At 37.2% G+C, this 18,033-nt stretch overlaps 1 protein-coding gene across 1 annotated transcript in view; it reads left to right on the forward strand.

The window, feature by feature from the left end:
• Positions 1 to 18,033, forward strand: part of LOC121327812 (trafficking protein particle complex subunit 10-like) — a 142,538-nt gene that overhangs the window by 3,449 nt on the left and 121,056 nt on the right. The window contains exon 2 of the mRNA XM_041272020.1: positions 17,410 to 17,491. Coding sequence (XP_041127954.1) covers positions 17,410 to 17,491 — 82 coding nt within the window. The remainder of the gene's footprint in view (positions 1 to 17,409; positions 17,492 to 18,033) is intronic.

The following is an 18,033-nucleotide window of genomic DNA, read 5'->3' on the forward strand; positions in this document are numbered from 1 at the left end:
TTATTATCAAGCGTTCGTTGGTTTTCAGCTGTAGTGTTACTATGGTTACCCAGCGGTTAGCACGTGTTTCCGTGTTTCATGTCAGTTGTGTGTGTCATTCGTAGCTGCTGACAAAGTGAGGGTTGCATGCCGATTTTAATTTATTTAGCAGAAAGTATGCCTGGAAAATGCATTTTTGACGACGTGTGGCTGGCTTATGAGAAATACAGATCATGGGTAGATGACAGGAATGCAAAATGTGTTTTGTGCGGCACAAAATTGGTTTTGTCTAATATGGGTGAGCCACGCTAAGAGCAGCAAGCATCAATTTCTTTGGAAAGGCGAATTAAAGAAAATACTAAAAATATGGACATAACTCAGTTTCTGAGCAGCAGCGTAACTGGGATGATTGATTCAAGAGCCAAGGCTGTAGACAAGGACTCAGCGACTACAAAATATCTCTCCACACCCGGTACTGTAACTTCAAAAAGTGACAGAGTTCAGGCCTTGGGTTGTCGAAAAAATAAGACATTGGAAGCAGAGATTCTCTGGTGTTCGGTCACATTGGTCCTACAAGTCAGCAGAGTCCACAGGTAAGTCTACGTTATTTGTATCATGGGGTGCATTTTTCATTTTGTTGAAACATTTTTTAAAATTAAAATCCAGTTCACTGTAGTGAAAGGGAGTGACACATTGCTCGGGTGCAAGCTCCCATAAAAATAAAATATTTTTTTAATTTGAATTGTCAGTAGTGTGGCTTATTAAAATGCCTATGCGGTGAAATTCATTAACTTGTTGCTAACGTTTTAAAAGATGAATTGTGTATTGTACTGTACTAAGCATGGATTGCAAAGCAAGTTCAGAGAAACTAGTGTCTGTGCAGACTGTGTATTTAGATTTTATAATTACATGAATAACATGATGACAAGACAGTGTTTAACTGAGACATGTAGTCTTTTCTTCATTTTTTTTCTGATTATTAAATAATTAGAAATTTAAAAGTATTACACGGTTTTTAATCTTCAGTATGGGGTGATGGTGCAATTAATATTGGAATCTGTTGTGCAGGCCATACGTTTGAAAGCAGCAATAGAAATTATGAATTAAAATAAAAATGTATACTTTGGTGCGCAACATGGCATGCTTGGATCCATGTGAGATGGCTACTGATCAGGAATCTTACGTGAAAAAGCTCAAAAAGGTTCTGCAAACTCTTGCTGATGCAAAACGTTTTAATGAGAACAGATGTGATGATGTTCTCATGCTGTACAGGCTGTGTGTATCAATGACATTCTGACCAGTAGAAAAGCAGAATTTACCGATTTTGATTATAATAAATGTAGGGTAGATACAGTCTTCTATTAAATAATGGCAGGCAACAAAGAATTTGACAAACTGTGGAAGGTTGTGCAGGTCCTGCTGCTTCTGGCTCATGGAAATGCCTCAATTGAGAGAGGCTTTTCTGTGAATCGTCAGATTGAGGTTGAGAATCTTGAAGAGAAGACCTGCATAGCCCAGCACCTTATATGTGAGCATCTTAACTCAGCTGGGGGGATCCAGAATGTGGTGATTACCGAGGCCCTCTTACTGTCTGCAGCTGGTGCCAGACAAAAGTACCATGCTTACCTGGATGAACAAAAGAGACTTAAAGTAAAAGAAAGAAAAGAAAATCTCTTGTGGATGAAATTGAAGAGATAAAAAAAACAAAATGGATTGAGAAAGATGCACATGCGTTGGAAAAATTAGCTGATGAATTTGCTTTGATGGCTGGAAAAGGAAAGCTGACTGATTGCAAAGTCAAACAGTATGCACAGATCTGCTAAGGACAAACTCGAACAATTGGGGCATGTAAAAGAAGAACTGGGCAAAAAACTCAAAGAACTTAAAAACGTTTTAAAGAAAAAAAGACAAGCATCTAGCGTTAATCTCAAATTGTGTTTCATGATGTCTGAAATGCGCTTTATTTAATATAGCACCCTTCACAACAGAGCTTCTCAGGCTGCTCAGGTGAAAGAAAAATACTCCAGCTAAGACATTACTAAAATCCAGCTGTGGCATTGATGAAGCGGCTGATCAAATCAAGACAAGATTTTCAGAGCATTATTGCTACATACATGCATTCATTTTGATGACCAGGCCTTCACAAGTGCTGATCTCTCTTATTTTTGTTTTTACAGTTTGATATAAATCTGTTCAGATTTATTTTATTGTGTGGTTGAAAGATAACAGTTCGTAATGTCATCAGTTAGTTTGTTGTCACACCACATTTCAACATAGTCTCATGAAATAATGAGCTCTAAGGAAATTATTTTATTCCACAAATAAAAGTAATTTATTTATTTTGTAGAGGTTTGGCTGACTGGTGTGCATACCAAATTATTTTAATGGTACAAAAGAAACTTCCAAAAGCTAAAAAAAAAATAATAATAATTCTATTGTATGACAGGACTTCAGTTTCTGAAAGTGCATTTTGTGAGAATTTACATTTATTGACTTGTTGATAGTTAGTGCAGATACATGCTTAGAGGTTTATTTGAAGAAAAAATAAATAACCCAGTTTTGTTGTTTGAAATAGTAGTTTTTCCTTTACTCCTTTTACTTTACAGTACCATTTCATTAGTGACTTTGTCTTGTGGTCATTCTACTGACATCTAAAATAATTTCAGTTCCCTGCAGTTTTTTAATTCTTTTTACTTGATCTAACAATTATAATGCACTAAACAGCAGCATAATGTTTTATTTGTTCTGTGACCACTAATTTAGTCTCTGGGTAGGCAAATCCGGTAATGGTATGGGTAAAAAGGTAATGGAAATAAAAAATTAAAAAATGATCATGAAAAGTAATGGAATTTTACATTCCCTAAAGTGTACGTACCTGAAAAAAAAAAACAATTGACTCATATTTTAAATTATGTATTTAACATTTAATCATAATGTAATGTGATTTCATTAGTTTTCTTTTCATTTAGAAACAAGAAACTGACTAAGGTCGTCTCAAATGCCTCTTGTTTAATTGGGACAGCCGCTTATTAAGGATATTTTTACTTCTCCAGAGGCATCCCGAAAAAAGCGGAGCCGACTGTACAAAGTACAACCCCAAAAAGTGCAATAACCAGTCTAGGGTCAACAGGAAATTGCAAAATTAAATCAACCTGGGAAAAGACAAGATATGAAAGAGGGAAGCTGCTTGGATCTCTCAGATCTTAGCCAATTGGAATGCGATGTAGAATTTTAAATTGTATCAACCCATGCAAAGCACAGATATTGTGCCCTTACACTTAGGATTTAGTTCAGCTAAGAAGTCCTCGGGATCTAGTGGACAATAAAGGAAATTGGGCCCACTGTGCAAAAGACAAAGTTCTGAACCGATAGACCAGTGGTTTTCAAAACTGGGGTATGCAAGAAAAATCCTGTAATGGTGGACAATGCATTTCTTTATCATGTTGTAGTACTTAGAAATCAAATCAACAATGTTGAATCGCCTTTGGAATAGAACTACAGCCGAATTGGTATATATTTTCTTTTTGTTGGGCGAGGTTAGCTCTGTGAATACAGCTGGCTGCTGAGAGTGAGGTGAGCGTTGAGCGCACACATGGCCGACTTACATATTTGAAATAGCAGAGTGGTGGTGACTGCAGTCTACGGGCTAAAAAAAAACAAAAAAAAAAAAAACAGATTGATTCTTTTAAAAGTGTGTAGTATTTACTAGGTAGTTTACTCTGGAGTTTAAATGTTCAGTGTTAGTAGTTTAATCAGTTCAGTGTTTTATCTACTCAGTGTTCTCACCAGGAATTTGTCACAGCGTGGTGGTGGGAAGAGCAGGGGGACGGGACGGACTGCATGCTTAACTAGTGGCCTGAATAAAATTGCTTTGTACTACTGATTAAAACACTGGCATCTGCACTGCATTCAATTGTAACCATCTGTAAGTCTACTAATTGTTCCATTCTTGAGGATTACCAAATTCCGTTTTTCTAAAATTCCATTTGTTCCCACTTTTTTTTATCAACGTATTAATAATAAAATATGGCATTTGAACATAAATATAATGTTGGTAGTTAAAATAAGTAAATGAATTAAATATTGCCACAATATTACCAAATTTCCAGTCAGACTCTTGTTGCTGTAATAGATAGTATAGTACCTGAAGAAACTTCAAACATGTCATGTTTATAGACATCACTTGGCTCATTACTGGCATTAAAATAAAAAGGAAAACCTAAGAATTATATTACAACAGTTCAGCAAAACTTTTAAGAATACCATTGCACCATCCTCATACAGATAATCAGATTTCTTTTAGATGTTTTACTGAAACATTGCTTTTTTTTTTTCTTCATTGGTGCAGCTGCCATGTTGAGTTTCAGCTGAGGCATGGAGTGAAGTCACATGATCAATAAACTCGCAAAAAAATGGACATGGTGTGTCTTCAATTACTACACACCTAAATGTATTTTCGACTAATGTGATGCTTACATTTTTTACCAATTTTTTAAAAACAGGGCTCTGTATTTAGATTTTTTACTACTGACCCCTTGGGCCACTGAGTTAGTGTTTTTACTGGCCCAGATACAATTTTAACTGGCCCAATAGTAAGTAAAAAACTGGGCGCGTTGTTTTATTCACCGCTGCAAATGTATTGGTGACCCGGAAAAAAAATTGGCTATTCCAAATTGGGAGAAAATTATAAAAACAATTGGCGACCACTAAAAAAATAAAAAAATTAATGAAAAAAATTAATTGCATCAACTTAAAATGTTTGCTTTATATTTTGAATACTTAATTTAAAGGTTGAAAAGTTCCTAACTTAATGGGATTTGGTAGGACTTTTATTACTAAGCAATTTACAGTATTCTTGTCCACTATATATTTAATTTAGTCTCCCACAGTCTACATTGACAGATTCCATGGGGAGCATCAAAGTCAAGATGACTAGATGACTATATAAAAATAAAATAATTAGTTATCATCTGCAATAAATTCACCCGATGTTTAATTTTTAAACTATTATTGTGTTATTTTATATACAGTTATTTTTGGCTTTTGAGTTGCTAAGGGTCAGTAAATTAAAGGAAAAAAAAACTCCCTGTTTTATTTTCACTGTGGAAATCTGGTAATCCTAAACTACAGGGACAGTGCGAGAAACTGAAGCTCTGGTAGAAACTTTGGTCAGACACCAAAGTCTTGCCGAACTCGACAAAACTCACAAAATAGTAAAACATATTCAATCTTTTCTAAAATTACTTTATTAATGCTGACGGTAGGAGAACGGTGCGGAATTGGGTAAACTTCATTATCCTACTATAGGCATTCGAGAAATGTATTCATTAAATCAGTGAAGTGCTCCCCAGTGCTTTCTTCCACAGCAATGTCTAAGAATCTAAAACCAGAAAAATACATCAATAGCTGCCATCTTTCTTTCACTCCACTCTCTATTTTTGCCTTTTTCATAATTTGGTTCTTATCATTGTACATTTTTTACTTTTGCCTTATTTGTGCATGTGGCAGGCTGGTCGGGGTAAGGAGACTCAGAGTCAGGAAGTGCAGGGAAAATAAAAGACTTTAAACAAAAGGCACGATGGCCAAATAAAAAGAACAAAGACAAAACACTATTAACAACAAGTTATAAACACAAAATATACACCAATTAAAACACAAGCACATGTCTTTTCACTCTCACAAACACTCCAAACCACTCCCTTTTATACAGGTGCTGCAGCTAATTGGGCAGTTTGCACCTCATTAGGTCAGCGCCTTTCACACATTTCTCACACAAACTCATTCACTCAGATCCACTCTAAACACCACAAAACAGAAAAGACATGCTGCACCCTGTCACAGTACAGTTGATTGCTTAAAAAGTGTAAAAAATTGTCATGTCAGGTAACGAATATTACCAGTTGCACTTAAGTACATAGTCTCAGATGCTGACTGTACAAATACGACGTGTGGCTGGAAAGTTCGGACGAGTTTAATTACACCGTTATCGGGGGTGGGTATGTTTTTAAAAATGGGTTAGTAAATTATTAAATGGCACATACTTTCATAAAACAAGCCATGTGGTCTATACTGTATACATTATACAGTTTAAAAATGTTACCGGCCCAATTGGGCCTGTGATGCTTCATAACTACCGGCGAAACTACGCTCTCTACTGGCCCCAGTCCACCGGGCCATGGTTAATGTCGAACCCTGTAAAAAAGGAAATATAACAAAAAAAACCTGTCAAAGTGTGAGTATTGCGATTTTTATTTATGTTTACCTGAGTATTTGCAGGAAGATTGTGTTTAACCGATTTTAGTATTCAATTATACGATGAGTTAAAAACTGTATATATAATATATATATATGATTCAAAATGTTTTATATATATATATATATATATATATTATACATGATATTATATAACTGTATATATACATATATATATATATATATATATATATATATTATATATATATATATATATATATATATAAGTATATATATATATATATATATATATATATGTATGTATGTATGTATATATATATATATATATATACACACATACATACAAAAAAATGATGTTGGCTCGTACAAGTCTATGCAACCGGCATGTTTTTTTTTAAATAAGGAACCAAGATTTCAATTAACATTTGCAATTGAAACAAAACTGAAACTTCTTGATGCACTTTTTTGGGGGGGATACTGGATGCAGCATGCCACAAATAGGGTACTGTAGTTGTAATTCTAATTTTATTCACAATCTCTATTATTATTATTATTATTATTATTATTATTATTATTATTATTAGTGCTAGTAGTGACAAATACTGTAACGATGAAAAGAAAATCGAAGAATAAAACGGTACTAATATTATTATTAATAATTTAGCTAATGCCTTTATCCAAGGTGACTTCCTTAACTTACTATTGTTCGTTTTGGATTGTCCTTTTACTATAGCGAACAAAAGGCTTTGGACTCAAACAGAGTTGTTATAGCGAGGGTATACTGTATTTAATTTTTGACTTATGTGCTTAATAGACGGCCCTTGCACATTTTTAATATATAATGTGTGTACATTTGTTATTTTTCACCACCCATAGTGTTCAACATTTAACAGAAGGTATAAAAAAGTTTGGATCAGAATCCAATATCATCCCTTACAAAAAAGTAACATAATGCATATAATATACTTAAGTATACTTGTGCTAAAATTGTCTGATTTTAGTATACTATTGTTACCATTATTCTGTCCTATTTTGGCACAAGTACTGTATACTTGCAGTATACAACTTTATATATTCTTTTTGTAAATAATGCAGCAGTTCTCAAATATTGGACATTTCTTAGATTGTATCTTCTCTTTTGCATACCTGCATTGTCTCTTGCTACATGTGCACCTCCAGATTCTGACAAATACTTTTAGAAAACGAGGAGCAACTTCTGCGCTGGATCAAAAAGCTATAATACTCTGCGGCTGCCCGCCTATGTGGATAACTATCAAAAAACTAGTAGAAACTAACTAAAACACAAGTCTGGTAAAAACAAATGGACATCTAGAAAAAGTATGGAATTTTGATGTTGAAAAACTACATAAGAAAGTTTACAAACGAGAGGAGGCCATTCGTTCCATCGTGCTCGTTTGGTTGTTAGTAGCTTATTGATCCCAGAATCTCATCAAGCAAAAAGTCCCTTGGGTCGCCATTGTCAGTACCTTTCAGAATTCTGAATGCTTAAATAAGATTGCTGTGTCGTCTTCTTTGTTCAAGACTGAATAGATTCAATTCTTTAAGCCTGTCTGCATATGACATGCCTTTTAAAACCGGAATAATTCTGGTCGCTCTTCTGCACTCTTTCTAGAGCAGCAATATCCTTTTTGTAGCTCAGCGTCTGAATTTGGCGGTCTATAGCATGCTCCTATTATGCCCTTTGAATTTCTGTCCATTATTCTGACCCATATTGATTTGGTGTTGTTTTCTTTGACCAGATTTAACACATGGGCTTCAAGACTATTTCTTATGTATAGCGCTACCCCTCTGCATCTTCTTTCTTTCCTATACAGTGTATAAATATTATATTTGTCTCAGACAACCAAGTTTCTGTAACACCTATCACATCATAGTTACTTAGTGCAGTAGCTTTAAGTTCTAACATTTTGTTTCTGATACTTCTAGCAATTAGATAAATACATTTAATGGCTGTCTTACCCGAGTTGTTGCCCTTGTTTTGATGTGGTCTCCCTTCTGTTTTTTTGTTGATTTCTCCAGTCTTTCTAGTTTAAAAGGAATGGGGGAGAAATCAACAAAAAACAGAAGGGAGACCACACTTTTCTCTCAGTAGATTGGTTCCCTTTTTATTTTTTATCTATGTTCTTTTGCTCTTAGCTCCATTCATTTTGGGGCACTGTAAAAACCAACGTATTCAGTGTGTATGCGGTACTCCTACTCGGAACTACGATCGCCTGAAGTTAAGCCTCTCATCATGTGACAGAGTTCACAGCTTATGTTTCGTTTTTAGTCTGTTGCTCCATCATTGTAGGGAGAACAGTGTATCTCTGCAGCCTGGATCTTCCAGCCGTGCAGCTCTTGTATACCCCTCTTATTGTAGCAGTTAGTCTGAAAGGGGTGGTATAGTTGGAAAGCTTAGACGCTCAGCCCCCACAAGCCTTCCCCCATGTTCTTTTCATATAGAGGTTCAGTGGTACAGTGTTGTGTTTTTTTTGGATTTTTTTTAGCCATCTGTGATTACAATATATACAGTGCCTATAGAAAGTCTACACCCCTGTGAACTTTTTTCACATTTTGTTGTGTCAGTGCCAGTGGCAAAGTGCCCGACCCTGTGTGTATTTTGTGTTCTATGTTGTATCTTAATGTTGGTGTATAGTCATTGGTACATGGGATATAAACGGGTCTGTGTAACACGAGTGTTTAAAATGTATATTTGTATTTAGGCACAAGATTTGCACAGAACTTGACGTGCAAGTAAAAAGTAATAATATGTGAGCACGGGGAATTGCACTTTATTAATTCAAATGCAGTTGTACCGCGACTCCAATTGAATGATTGATTAGCAATCGAGTCTCGGTACAGCTGCATAAAAGCAGCATGTTTTCACTCACTCTGGGTTGTGTGTTCGGTGAGTGGAGAACGAGATTGGAGATGGAGGTAATAGTAATAATCATAATCGTTAAAATATCTGCTCACCGTTTTGTCTGTATAGTCCATTTTGTTTGTCTGTTTATTTTGGCCTCACGTGCCGTGTGCTGTTTTTCTTACAACCTTTTTATTTACTGTTCTGTTGTTTCATTAAATGCTGAGTGCCAGCAAACTCTCAGCTCCACCCAACTCCACCTCTCTCTCTGTTTATTTCCTGGTTCCTGTTTCTGGTCTGACATCCCCCACTCCGGCCGTCTTTGTGACAGTGCCTCACATTTCCATGCATTTAAATGAGGATTTCTTTCCAATTATCTACTCCACATTGTTAAGGGGAAAAAAGTTTTTATTTAGAAAAAAATTGTGTATTAAAAATACAAAACTGAAAGATCATGATTGGATAACTCTCTACCCCCCTGAGTTAATACTTTGCGGAAGCACCTTTGGCAGCAACTGTGAGTCTGTTGGGAAAGGTCTGTACCAACTTTGCACACCTAGATTTGGCAATATTTGACCATTCTTCTTTACAAAACTGTTCAAGCTCTGTCAAGTTCCTTGGGGTGCGTTGATGGACAGCAATCTACAAATTTTTGATTGGATTTAGGTCGGCACTGTGACTCGGCCACTCAAGGACATTTACCTTTTTGTTCCTTAGCCACTCCAGTGTAGCTTTGGCTGTGTGCTTTGGGTCGTTGTCATGCTGAAAGGTGAACTTCCGTCCCAGTTTCAGCTTTCTTGCAGAGGGCAGCAGGTTTTCCTCAAAGACTTCTCTGTACTTTTATCCATTCATTTTCCCTTCTATCCTGACAATTGCCTCAGTCCCTGCTAATGAGAAACATCCCCTTAGCATGATACTGCCACCACCATACTTCACAGTAGGGATGGTGCTGTTTGGATGATGCTCTGTGTTGGGTTTGCACCAAATATAGCGCTTTGCATTTAGGTTTTTTTGCATACTTCAAACGGGACTCAAGGTGGGCTTTCTTGAGTAATGGCTTCCTTCTTGCCACCCTACCATACAGGCCAGATTTATGGAGTGTTTGGGATATTGTTGTCACGTGCACACTTTGACCAGTCTTGGCCATAAAAGCCTGTAGCTTGCAAAGTTGCCATTGGCCTCTTGGTAGCCTCTCTGATCAGTCTCCTTCTTGCTCTGTCATCCAGTTTGGAGGGACAGCCTGATCTAGGCAGGGTCTTGGTGGTGCCATACACCTTCCACCTCTTAATAATCGTCTTGACCATGCTTCAAGGGATATTCAAGGCATTTGATATTTTTTATACCCATCTCCTGATCTGTGCAAATTTTGAAAGGGGGTGTAAACTTGAATGAATATATATATATATATGTATGTGTATATATGTATGTATGTATATATATGTGTGTGTGTGTGTGTGTGTGTGTGTGTGTGTGTGTGTGTGTATATATATATATATATATATATATATATATATAATACAGTGCCAAGAAAGTTTGTGAACCCAGTTTGCTACGCATGTGGACTGGCAGAGCTATACTGGTGTTTTTTTTCTGAAAAGAGACCAGTATTGCAGATAGCAGACTGTTTGGTTCAAATTGCATGTACTGCTTACAATTGATAGAGACATTGCGTCTACAAGTTTCTTGCCCAACAATGACTGCAAGCTAACGAGATACAATGCTGTGGACTAGAAGGGAACAGGCTGTAAAGACTTCAGAGAGATCAAAAGAGATAATCCCACTGGCACTAAAGGGGGTCGCAAGGAGATAACAAAAGGCAGATGTATGGACCTTTTGTCTCCAGGAGTGTGAAGAATGCACTGAGTTCAGAGGTTGTCACACTAGACTACACACAGTAGAAAGTGCCACGAAAGTTTGTGAACCCCTTTAGGATTTTAACATTTCAAATCTGAAATGTTATTAGATCTTAATCTAAGTCCTAATAATAGATACAGATAACCTGATTAAACATTTATTTATCCACAAATGATTCAACATTCAATATCCATGTGTGAAAAAGTACGTAAACCTTTGATTCATTAAATGGTGGCAACCCCTTGAGCAACAATGACTTCAACTAAGCGTTTCCTGTAACTGTTGCTCAGTCACATTATTTTTGAAGAGGTTTGGCCCATTCTTCCTTACAGAACTGCTTCAAATCGGTGACATTTGAGGGCTTTCTTGCATGGACAGCTCGCTTCAGGTCTTGCCACAACATTTCGATGGGGTTTAGGTCCAGACTTTGACTAGGCCATTCTAAAACGCAGAATTGCTTCTTCTGCAGCCATTCTTTTGTAGATCTGCTTGTATGTTTAGGATCATTGTCTTGCTGCATGACCCACTTTCGGTTCAGCTTCAGCTCACGGACGGATGGCCTGACAATCTCCTCTAGAATCTTCTGATACAATGCAGAATTCATGGTTGTGTCAATGATGGCAAGCCGTCCAGGTCCTGATGCAGCAAAGCAGCCCTAAACCATCACACTCCCACCACCATTCTTGACTGTTGGGATGAGGTTCTTCTGTTCGAACGCTGTGTTTGGCTTTCGCCAAACATAACGTTTCTCATTGAGGCCAAAAAGTTCTACCTTTGACTTCTCCGTCCAGAGAACATTGTTCCAGAAGTCTTGTGGATACCTCCGAACTTCAGTCGAACTTGTGGATACCTACGAACTTCAGCAATGTTCTTTTTAGAGAACAGTGGTTTTCTTCTGGCTATCCTTCCATGAACACCATTCTTGTTCAGTCTTTTTGAACACTCACATTAGCTAAGGTGAGGGTGGCCTGCAGATCCTTGGATGTTACTCTGGGGTTCTTTGTGACTTCCTTGATAATTTTTCGGTTTGTTCTTGCAGAGATTTTGGTAGGACGACAGCTCCTGGGTAGAGTGACTATGATCTTGAACTTTCTCCATTTGTCTGACAGTGAATTGGTGGAGCCCCAAATCTTAGAAATGGTTTTGTAACCCTTTCTAAACTGATGAGCATCAGTATTTTTTTTTTTTCTGAAGTCCTCAGAGATTTCTTTTGATCGTGGCATGACTTGTTTCCACACACCTGTGTGGCGAAGACCAAACTCACAAAGTTTATGTTCTTTATATAGGGTGAGGCCTATCTTGCACCGATTCTAGTTATCCTCAATTGAGCTGCTAAAACCAGGGGTTCACTTAAGAACATAAGAAAGTTTACAAACGAGAGGAGGCCGTTCGGCCCATCTTGCTCGTTTGGTTGTTAGTAGTTTATTGATCCCAGAATCTCATCAAGCAGCTTCTTGAAGGATCCCAGGCTGTCAGCTTCAACAACATTACTGGGGAGTTGGTTCCAGACCCTCATGATTCTCTGTGTAAAAAAGTGCCTCCTATTTTCTGTTCTGAATGCCCCTTTGTCTAATCTCCATTTGTGACCCCTGGTCCTTGTTTCTTTTTTCAGGTCGAAAATGTCCCTTGGGTCGACATGCTTGTATTAGGTCGCCGGGTAGTTTTCTTTGTTCAAGACTGAATAGATTCAATTCTTTTAGCCTGTCTGCATATGACATGCCTTTTAAACCCGGAATAATTCTGGTCGCTCTTCTTTGCACTCTTTCTAGAGCAGCAATATCCTTTTTCGTAGCGAAGTGACCAGCTGAACACAGTATTCAACATGAGGTCTTACTAATGTATTGTACAGTTTTAACATTACTTCCCTTGATTTAAATTCAACACTTTTCACAATGTATCCGAGCATCTTGTTGGCCTTTTTTATATCTTCCCCTCATTGTCTAGATGAAGACATTTCTGAGTCAACAAAAAGTCCTAGGTCTTTCATAGATTCCTTCTTTAATTTCAGTATCTCTCATATGATATTTATAATGCACATTTTTTTCCTGCGTGCAGTACTTTACACTTCTCTCTATTAAATGTAATTTGCTATGTGCCTGTCATTTGCTATGTGTCTGCTCATTTTGAATGACCTTTGCTACTGCAACAGTGTTTGCCACTCCTCCTTTTTTGTGTCACCTGCACATTTAACAAGTTTGCTTACTATACCAGAATGTAAATCATTAATATAGATTAGGAATAGCAGAGGACATAATACTGATCCCTGTGGTACTCCACTGGTTACCTCACTCCATTCTGAGGTTTCTCCTCTAATCAGTACTTTCTGTTTTCTACATGTTAACCACTCCCTAATCCATGTACATATGTTTCCTTGAATACCTACTGTGTTCAGTTTGAGAATTAATCTTTTATGCAGGACTTTGTCAAAAGCTTTCTGGAAATCTAAATAAACCATGTCATATGCTTTGCAATTATCCATTATCGATATTGCATCCTCAGAAAAATCGAGCAGGTTAATTAGACATGATCTCTCTTTCCTAAAACCGTGTTGATTGTCTTCCAGGATACTGTTACCATATAGGTAATTTTTCCATTTTGGATCTTATTATAGTTTCCACAAGTTTGCATATAATAGTAGTCAGGCTTATTGGTCTGTAGTTACCTGGTTCAGTTTTGTTTCCCTTTCTGTGGATTGGTATTATTCATGCGCCCTTCACAAAGACAAATGTGCCCGATCCCAGCCTTGCTGAAGCACCTCCAGATTAGTCCAATTTTCAGCTTTGCCCAACACCTGGTCGTCTAATGGTTAGACGGAGACCTGGAGAGGCCTACAAGCTACAGTGTCTCGCACCCACTGTGAAATGTGGTGGAGGATCGGTGATGATCTGGGGGTGCTTCAGCAAGGCTGGAATCGGGCAGCTTTGGCATGAATCAAGCCAAGTACAAGGTTGTCCTGGAAGATAACTTGCTTCCTTCTGCTCTGACAATGTTCTCGAACTCTGAGGATTGGTTTTTCCAGCAGGACAATGCTCCATGCCACACAGCCAGGTCAATCAAGGTGTGGATGGAGGACCACCAGATCAAGACCCTGTCATGGCCAGCCCAATCTCCAGACCTGAACCCCATTGAAAACCTCTGGAATGTGATCAAGAGGAAGATGGATGTTCACAAGCCATCAAACAAAGCTGAGCTGCTTGAATTTTTGCACCAGGAGTGGCATAAAGTCACCCAACATCAATGTGAAAGACTGGCGGAGAGCAATGCAAGACGCATGAAAGCTGTGCTTGAAAATCAGGGGTATTCCACCAAATATTAATTTCTGAACTCTTCCTAAGTTAAAACATTAGTATTGTGTTGTTTAAAAATGAATCTGAACATATTTTCTTTGCATTATTCGAGGTCTGACAACACTGCATCTTTTTTGTTATTTTGACCAGTTGTCATTTTCTGCAAATAAATGCTCTAAATGACAATATTTTTATTTGGAATTTGGGAGAAATGTTGTCAGTAGTTTATAGAATAAAACAAAAATGTTCATTTTACCCAAACGCATACCTATAAATAGTAAAACCAGAGAAACTGATAATTTTTTCCAGAGCTGTATATATACTGTATGTGTTACACACGCAGTTTAAATTTTTTTGCATTTGCCAACCTGGCATTGCTGTCTTTTGCGGTTCTCAGTGGGGTTGTCAGCTTCAGCTATGGGCAATCTCCCTCTGTTCCAAATGCATCTTGTGAAGTTCCTGTGCGAACTGTAAAATATATTCTCTCCTTGGTAAATTCTTCTCTGTGCATTCTTTGTAAAGTACCCAGGAGTTGATGGCTGCTAGGTCCAATACATTGTAAAACACCTGAACAGGCCACCAGCGGGAGCCAGCTTTCACGGAATAGTTCTGTGCCATCTGATCCAAAATATCAACTCCCTATATTGCTGCGTTGTAAAACTCAACAGGGTTTTTTTTCACTAGACCCAGTGGTAATTGACTGATGATGTATGCTGAGTCACTTCTATCGCTTTCCATATCTTATTCATCTCCAGAATCTCTTTCAGATACAGCCCATAAAAATTACAAGCACTGCTCAGCAGTTACAGTGGCTCTCAAAAGTATTCACCCTCCTTGGACTTTTCCACATTTTATTGTGTTACAACATGGAATCAAAATCTATTTAATTAGGAGTTTTTGCCACTGATCAGCCAAAAAAAAGTCCATAATGTCAAAGTGAAAAATAAAATCTACATATTGTTCTAAATTATTTACAAATATAGAACAGAAAATAATTGATTGCATAAGTATTCACCCCCTTCGCTATGACACACCTAAATAAGTTCTGGTGCAACCAGTTTTCTTTAGAAGTCACATAATTAGTTGAATGAAGTCTACCTGTGTGCAATTAAGGTGTTTCACATGATTTCAGGTTAAATACATCTGTCTCTTGGAGGTCCTACAGTTGGTTAGTACATTTCCTAACAAAAACTACATCATGAAGAAGAAGGAACATTCGAAGCAAATCCGGAATAAGGTTCTTCAAAAGCACCAATCGGGTAGGATATAAGAACATTTCCATAATTAAGAAATGGAGAGAATATGGCATAACTGTGACTCTGTCTAGAACAGGCCATCCTCAAAAACAGATCTGGGAGAGAAGGACACTAGTCAGGGAGGCCACCAAGAGACCTATGGAAACTCTAAAGGAGTTACAGTCTTCCATGGCTGAGCTGGGAGACACTATGCATACGGCAACAATAGCCCGGGTGCTTCACAAAACTGGCCTTTATGGGAGAGTGGCAAAAAGAAAGGCGTGGTTGAAAAAAATTCACATCAAATCTCGGCTAGAGTTTGCCAGAAGGTATGTGGGAGACTGAGACCAAGTGGAAGAAGATTCTATGGTCTGATGAGGCCAAAATAGAGATTTTTGGCTTCAATGCTAAGCGCTATGTTTGGCGCAAGTCACACAGCACATCACCCTTTGAGAACACCATCCCTACAGTGAAGTATGCGGATGCTTCTCTGCTTCAGGGCCTGGAAAGCTCGTGAAGCTAGAGGGCAAAATGGATGCAGCAAAGTACAGATAAATCCTGGAGGAAAACCTGCTGAAGTCTGCAAGAGACCTGGGACTTGGGAGCAGGTTCATCTTCCAGCAGGACAATGACCCCAAACATACAGCCAAAGCCACACTGGAGTGGCTTAAAAACAAAAAAGTTAGTGTCCTGGAGTGGCCCAGTCAAAGCCTGTACCTCAATTCAATTGAGAATATGTGGAAAGAGTTGAAAATTGCTGTTCACCAAAGGTCCCCATCCAACTTGACGGAGTAATTTTGCAAAGAAAAATTGGCAAAAATTGCAGTGTCCAGATGTGCAAAGCTGGTAGAGACTTCTCCAAATTGATTCATGGCTGTAATTGCTGCCAAAGGTGCCTCTACCAAATATTGGCTCAAGGGGGTGAATACTTATGCAGTCAGTTATTTTCTGTTTTGTATTTGTAATTAAGTTAGAACAATTTGTAGATTTTATTTTTCACTTTGACATTATGGACTTTTTTGTGTTGATCAGTGGCAAAAACTCCTAATTAAATCCATTTTGATTCCATGTTGTAACACAATAAAATCTGGAATCTGTGAGGCTGTCATTGTGATTGCTCCCAGGGCTTTTAGGTATAATGTAATAAATCTCCTATATTTTTGCACTCCCGTGTTTCATGCTTTGTGAAAATATTTTATACATACGGACAGAAAGATATATGAGAAAATTACATTTTAAATCCAAAAACCAACAAAACGACTGCCGCGGGGCTTCTAGAACCATATCAGACCTGAAACATTACACAAAAGGTAAAGGGTCAGACATTTAAAAATGTTATTTCACAAAAGTGAAAAAAACTGTGATGTAAAAAATATTATAAATATTAGATTGTTTCCATCTGCCAAGGGGCTGAGTTTAAGTCAAGTCGTCTTTGATTTCATTGAAGCAGGACTGTAAACCCTGTATTGTGTTTTGGCCAAAACTATTTTTTCCAACTTACAGGGCTGAAATTATCTATGCATGGTGGGACAAGTACATCAAAATGGAAGGAAGTCAATTAATTTTATGATGAGATATCTTATCTTATCTGATGAGATAATTATCTGTTTAGCACTCTTTAGAATCACTTCTATATCTTTAGATAAACACAAAAAAGCAGGAACAGATTTTAGAGTCGATAGGGAATAACGGGAATACTTTTAGAAAATACTGCAGACCAGTTTCCTATCTTAGGAAGGTTGCATGGTTTTAAGAGCACTAGTAATTTAATAATAGCTGTTGTTTGTCAGTGCATTACATAATGAATTACTGATTTAAACTAACAGTTTAAAAACGAAAGCAAATTCAGTTAGAGTTTTCAATGGTAAGATTGACGGTACTTGCTTATACTGGTCACGTAAATCACAGTTCAACTGTACACATGCTAAAATAGAAACACTAATAAAGCATTAATCATATTTTCTTTCCTGATATTTAGGTGCTGGGGATCAGAATTTGTTTACTTCCCTCTACCACTCACTGGCACAGCAGCTTTCACGGGAGCCGATGGAATGGAGGAGGTTTGTGAGATTTTGTTGTTTGACTATAATTAGGGTTTGAAGTTTTCAATTTAACCAATAACTGAAACACACCCCTGAAGACCTATTTAGAATTTTTTTTTTTTTAACTGTAAACCTGAATTTTGCTAATATATATTTTTCATAAAGAAAATGGCTTTCAGAAGGCTGGCAGTGTGCGGAGACATTGCTACTATGTGCGTTTTGAGTGGTGTTTATTTTTTATAACCAAAAAGAAATGATTTTGCCAAATAATAAACCTGAAAAAAAAACGGAACTCAACAAAAAAAGCCCTAATTATATTTAAATGTATGTATATAGATAACATTGCACAATATTTATTTATTTTATTTAATTTCTTTACAGAATGATAGATAAAATACAAAATTTATCAGATAAAAAATTACCATCAACTTTATATCTAAATTGGATTAAAAAAGCTAATCTATGAAAGTGAGTCTTTAATCTTGATTTAAAAAGACTGACCGAAGCAGGGCCTTAATAGTGGGAGGCAAAGAGTTCCACAGTCTGGGTGCATTAAAGCT

Source organism: Polyodon spathula, chromosome 15 (assembly GCF_017654505.1).
Source record: "Polyodon spathula isolate WHYD16114869_AA chromosome 15, ASM1765450v1, whole genome shotgun sequence".
Classification (NCBI taxonomy): domain Eukaryota; kingdom Metazoa; phylum Chordata; class Actinopteri; order Acipenseriformes; family Polyodontidae; genus Polyodon; species Polyodon spathula.